The 6283-nt window shown below is 48.5% G+C and overlaps 1 protein-coding gene across 1 annotated transcript in view; it reads right to left on the bottom strand.

The window, feature by feature from the left end:
- Positions 1 to 6283, bottom strand: part of LOC122737067 (centromere protein P) — a 194273-nt gene that overhangs the window by 164642 nt on the left and 23348 nt on the right. The window contains exon 5 of the mRNA XM_043979485.1: positions 5262 to 5358. Coding sequence (XP_043835420.1) covers positions 5262 to 5358 — 97 coding nt within the window. The remainder of the gene's footprint in view (positions 1 to 5261; positions 5359 to 6283) is intronic.

Raw genomic sequence — 6283 nt, 5'->3', positions numbered from 1 at the left:
GGTCCTACATTGGTCCGTGGCCTCTAGGCGTAAATTAACACAACATCTCTGCAAAATGACATCACTGATTGAGAAGAATGACAGAACTTTGGAGTTGGAAGAGTCCTCAACAACCCTCCGGACCCACTTATAGCACCAGGCCCCCCCCCATACAAAACAACAACAAACTGAACCCTGGCGTAAACCACCCAGCCGGCGGTGAGCTGGCCTTTGAAGACTTCCAACAAAAAAGACCCCCCACCTCCTGAGGAGCCCGCTCTATTTCTGGACAACTCTGTTAGAAAAGTACCGCTGAACTCAAGCCTAAGACTGTCTTTTAAACCTCCCCCCCCCCACCCCGTCCCGTCCCGATACTCCTGGCTGTGCTTCCCAGCCAGAGAAATAATCTAATCCTGCTTCAACAGCAAAGTCCTTCCCATACTGAAAATCACCATCACAGACCGCCCCCCTTCCCCACCCTCCTGAGCCTTCCCTTTTCAGGGTATTCACTTCATTCAACTATCCCCATCTGACATAGGCTCAAGGCCCTTCCCCAGGCTGACTGCGCTCCTTTGGACACGCTGACTCATCAATATCTTAAACTGCGGTGCCCAGGGCTGAGCATGATGCTGAGACCCAGAGGAATTCTACCTTCCTTCTGCCCAGAAGCTTGGCCCCTTGGAAGGTAGCACAAGCTTTCTCCAGCTTCCCTGGTTGCTAGATCACACTGATGACTTGCAGTGAGCTGACCTAGCACTAAAGCGCTAAGGTCTTTTACAAAACAGCTACCATCTAACCAGGCCTTCCCTGTCTTGTACTCATAAAGCTGGCCTTTGGGACCCTGTGTGGATTCTTTTGTCAGTATTTTTTTTTTTTTTGGCAGGGTTAGGGGTGGGGGGGCAGGGCAATGAGGATTAAGTGACTTGCCCAGGGTCACACAGCTGGTAAGTGTCAAGTGTCTGAGGTCAGATTTGGACTCAGGTCCTCCTGAACCCAGGGCCGGTGCTTTATCCACTGCGCCACCTAGCTGCCCCTTTGTGGATTCTTTTGATTCCGATGGATTCACCCTATTAGACTGCTCAAGCCTGTCAAGATCTTGTAGCAGCCTGACTGTCATCCAGTGGGCCAGCTCTCCTTCCCATCTGTGTGTCACCTCTGCCATTACCCAGTATCACACAAGCACAGGTGCTGGGGTCCCCCCCTTCCCAAGAAGTGACTACACTTTGAACCTGCCCATTCAGTCACAGCCAAGTCCGTGTCATCACACTGACAGAGGCCACATCTCTCTATCTTTTCCATGAGAACAGCAACCAATTCTTGATGAAATTCTTTGATGGAATCTAGAGAAACAATATTTACCCATTCCCCTGAACCATGAGCTGAAAACCCTGTCAAGAGAGGGAGACGCATCAGCCAGGCCCGGCCCAGCTTGATGAGGACAGGACGGCTCCTCAGAATTGCCACTGCCTTTTCCAGGCACTCCGGGATTGTGACCTATTCTAGTTTCCCCTGGAGTCAAAGCCAAGCTCTCCGACCTCAGCATTCACCTGCCCCTTGGGCCCTCGTTAACGTAGCTTCAGAATTCCTAAGTCCGGGCTCTTTGTCATGACCACAAGGAATCATCCCATTTCTCCCCCCATCTCTGGAGACTCAGAACTCCTAGAACATTTTGTGTCTTAAAAGCTGCTCAATCCTCTGAAAAAATCACAAAATCATTCACAGCAGCTCTGTCCAAAGTCCTGAATTCTTAGCCTGGCCTTGGGCTTCTCTATAGGCAGCATGGCCCGCGCCTGCCAGGCATGCGCCATCTCACTGGCGCTTCCCCAGGATGTCAGAGAGCTGGGTCCTACAGGGCTTATCATACGGCCATTTTCCTGATGAGGAAACAGCCTCAGGGAGATGAAGGAGCTCCCTGTGGTCAGGTGAGGAAGCCCCCAGGAAAAGATGGCAGGTGGGTCCTGATTCCGTGGCCCAGCTAAGGCCCCTCTGCTGACTCAGGACTGGCATCTGGCCGTGTCTTCCTGATCCTCACCCCACACAAATCACCCCTATTGTCACGGCACACAGAACCCATTCCCGCCTAAATCTTTGCTTCTCCTGGTTATGGTCTAGCCCTGCAGGGCCTTCCTGGGAGGGAAGAGGGGATCTCAGAAGGGAGGAGAGACTGTGGAGCCCTCACACATCGAGGTCACCCGCAGAAGGGAAACCTCAGATCACAACCACCACCCCACCCCTTCCTCTGTCTTGGCTGCGACCAGCCTTTCTCTGGGAGGCTCCTTGGGTGTCTCGGAGCCCTTCAAGTCCCCCAAACAATGAACGGGAGCCTCCCCAGGACAGAGCCCGCGACATGTCTGCACGGACCCCAGCAGCCCCGCTCACTCCCCTTCTCACTCGGCTGACACCTCTGCTGTCCCAGTCTGGGGCGGCCCTCCTGTGATTCTTTGTCCAACCAAAAGCAACCTTCGCCCTTCCAAATCCACTTTCTGACCCCTCCAATCCGTGACAAACTACTTTGAGCTGAGCTTGGAGAGTACCGGGTGCCTGTACCACTCGTTCTGTTCATTAATCACATGTGATTACAGATACTATGTTTTATGTGCAAATGTCCGATGTTCAGGGACCGGACACTATCCAGAACCAGCTGTATTTGTTGTAGGTGTGAAATAATAGCTGAGGAACTGAATGCAAAATATCAATTGTGTAATAAAATGCGTTTAAGTCGATAAGATCTTCAGGTCTAATTAGTGATTGTATCTTTTGAAGCTTGACCACTTCATTTAGAAATCAACGAGTTATTTTTAAATAACGTACCAAAACACATTAAAAGGGAATCACGGGGGCAGCTAGATGGCGCAGTGGATAGAGCACTGGCTCTAGAGTCAGGAGCACCCGAGTTCAAATCTGGCCTCAAACGATTGACATTTACTAGCTGTGTGACCCTGGGCAAGTCACTTAACCCCAATTGCCTCACACACACACAAAAAAAAAAAAAGAAAAAAGAAAAGGAATCACTAAGTTACAAAATACCCATTCAATTTATTCATGGGAGTATTATATAAAACATAAAGACAAAATATAATTTTATCAGTTTTGATTTAATTGAAGAAGAATCAGGGAGAATGCAAGACTCGGTTGGTCTCAATTTGTCAAATGTGAGCATTCGCTTTTGAAATATCCCAACTGATTCTCATGACAACCCTGGGAAGAAGGCAATAGTCCAGTTTTAGCAAGAGGAAGGAAGCTAAGAGAAGTGAAGTGGCTACTCAAGGCCACACAACCACCAAGAGTCTGAGGCTGGGCTTCTGGCTCCAATCAGAATCCTGGGAAAGAAATCTGCTTAAGTGCAACCACTAAGCAGTGCAGACCCCATGGCATTCATGCCCTCTAGTTCTCTGCCATTCTGTTTCCTGTCTTCTGACAAGTCGTACACAGAGAATCTCCCCAACAGGGCGGGAGCCCAGAGATCAGACACAGAGGGAGCCTGTGTTTGATGCCCAGCCATACAATACTATGGCCGTCCATCTGTAAGGCCTCATCCTCTCCACATCACTGACTGAAGTTGTGGTCAGGCATGGTGGCCACGCTTATCAAGTAGGCACAAGGCTAGAAAAGAACTCCACTCTAGTGGACAATAGTCAGGATCCAAAAACAAAAAAGAGAATAAATAAATAATAAATAAATTCTGTAATGCAATGAAACAAAAGATGAAGCTACAAACATCATTTATATCGTGGTCTTCTAACAATAATCACTGAAAAGTAATCCTGTTTAAAGTAAGACCAAGAAACAGGAAATATTTGGGAATTCACTAAGATACCCACACAGTATGTAACAAATCATTAAAACTTCATGGAGCAAAATGAGGAAAATTCATCCCTTGTGAAAAGGCAAATCGACAATGACACCACCTTCTACAATCCATCTTCTGATGTCATTTGATATGTCAAAATACTTGTGAATTTCTTCTGTTTGTAGAAGTTCAGTGACACCAAAATTTATGTGGGGAAAACTGAGCCAGAAAACCAAAGGTTAATCTGAAACCACAGCGGACTGAGACAGACACAGACACACGTTTCTTTTTTTTGTTTTGTTTCTGTTTTTTTGGTGAGGCAATTGGGGTTAAGGGACTTGCCCAGGGTCGCACAGCTAGTAAGGGTCAAGTGTCTGAGGCTGGATTTGAACTCAGGTCCTCCTGACTCCAGGGCCGGTGCTTTATGCACTGCGCCACCCAGCTGCCCCATCATACACACGTTTCTCATGAAAACAAGACTCCCCTGCTGTAAAGCAGAAGGCCTGTCTGTCCTCGAAGGTCCTCTTCAGCAAAGGTTCACACATCTGGACAAAGCAATAAGCAGCAGTAATAAACGGAGGAATGGAGCAGATGACATGCTTGTCATTCCGGAAGGGAAAACAAAAGGAGCTAAGAAAGTGAGACTGCTCTAGGACCAGCCCAAGGTCCCAGGGGAGTGACCCTGCAGGGAGGGAAGAGACCGACCCTTCCACAAGAGTGACAGTGACGAGAGGATCTGGCCACCCATGAGCGTTTCTGGTAGAGCCGTGTCTTGGTCCATGGCTCGCCGTAAGTTCAAAACTGGCCAATTACATAAGAATTAAAAACGAATCATGCTCTGTTCATTGCAGTTCTGGAGAGAAGACAACTCTTCCCCTGTAACTGGTCGACAAACAGAAGAAAATGCAAGAGGCCCACTAGAGGGAATGTCCTTGTATAGAAAGGAAGAGTTGTGGGACCACCAAAGCAACAGACCCATAAACATCTCTGATAATTTGATATTCAAAGCCTGGAACAAACTGGTCCGAATGCTCTGGCAGAAAAGAGCACGTAGAAAAGGAAGAAGGAACGACAGTTTGCCAATAGCCACACGCAGCAGGAACGAGCCCGATCAGCCACTCACCAGCGGGCAGACGCACCCTCCGACACCAAAGACGGGCAGGAATCCGGAGCTGGAGGGCTCCGCTCCCACACGGGGGCTGATGGAGGGTCAGCACTATCAATGCTTCAGAAGGGAAGACATCGGGCTCTCCTGCTAAGGACTGGTATCGAGCAAAGTCTGTATCCTTTGATATCTATGGATGTTACTGATGGGAGACACCCACAGAAAGCGTCCCAGAAAAACTATAAACAAAGACTGGGGATTGCCCGACAAACTGTAGCATCTCAACACGCCGGGATATTATGCTGACATAAGGAAAACCAACACGAAGACAACGACAAGAGATGTCTTTGTCTTCAGACGACGCAACTCGTGCATTTGGGACCTTACCTTGAAGTACTGAAACGTCTGCCTTCGGTATTCGCACCACTCCAGGAAGAAGTGAAGGCTTCTGAAAAACAGGAAGAGATCCCTTTTCTCTTCTGCCCTGTAGGAATAAAACCTCTTATGAGCAAGGCTAAGAAATATTCATAACCAGGAAAAGACTAAAAAAGGGTAAATGGAAAACAAATGAAACCAAATGCAGTGCAATGCCGATAACCAAGGCGTGGTTCTGGAAAATGAAACACCCTGGCTCACCCAAGAGGGCAAGGAAAATGGGCATGGAGTGGTCAGTCAGTCAATTAACATCTAGTAAGCACCTCCTGTGGAGGAGGCTCAGGGTTGTGTCCCGAGGATACTGTAAAAATATTTTGATGACTGGGCCTAACTTGGGGGGCTAATCTGACTGGGGTACTAATTCTGAGACTGGTGACTATTTGGCTGACTGCTGTTAATTTAAGGTGGGCCGTTTCGAAAGTTCCACCACACTGCTCCCCTCCCAAATCGATAAGCCAAATATTAAGAAGCCTCTTAACCAAATAATCCAAGCAGAGCTTATTTACGAGATACTACTGAAAATTAAGAATACAGGGAAATAAAATGTACAACCTGACTGCATTTTGGTGGTCTCTTTCCCACCTGCTGCACTTTGAACTTCTTGAATACAATAAGGGCCTTAGCCGCCTCTCGCCTTAGGGCACTCAGCTACTTTCTTCTAACTCCTCTTAACCTTCACTTTCTCCAACCTGTCCCCAGTGCTGACCTTCTGTGCTCTCCACTGCCTCCTGTTCTGTCTGCCTGCTCCATCCTCTGCCACCCCTCTAACCTTGTCCGCCCCCCTTAATCTTGTCCACTGGCCTTTCCTCCTTGCTCCTAGTCCTGCGTTACTGTTCGTCTCGTCCCCCCTGACAGATCTTTCTAATCTAACTCCCAGGTCTATATCTACCTTTTCTTCTCTCCACTCAAATCTCGGGCTTCCTGCGCCCCCACAGACCAAGCTAATCTGCCAGCCAGGGCTGAGGCTGGGGGGG

This window comes from Dromiciops gliroides, chromosome 1, assembly GCF_019393635.1.
Source record: "Dromiciops gliroides isolate mDroGli1 chromosome 1, mDroGli1.pri, whole genome shotgun sequence".
Classification (NCBI taxonomy): Eukaryota; Metazoa; Chordata; class Mammalia; order Microbiotheria; family Microbiotheriidae; genus Dromiciops; species Dromiciops gliroides.
Note: the sequence above shows the minus strand (reverse complement) of the source record. Positions and strands in the feature narration are given on the sequence as shown.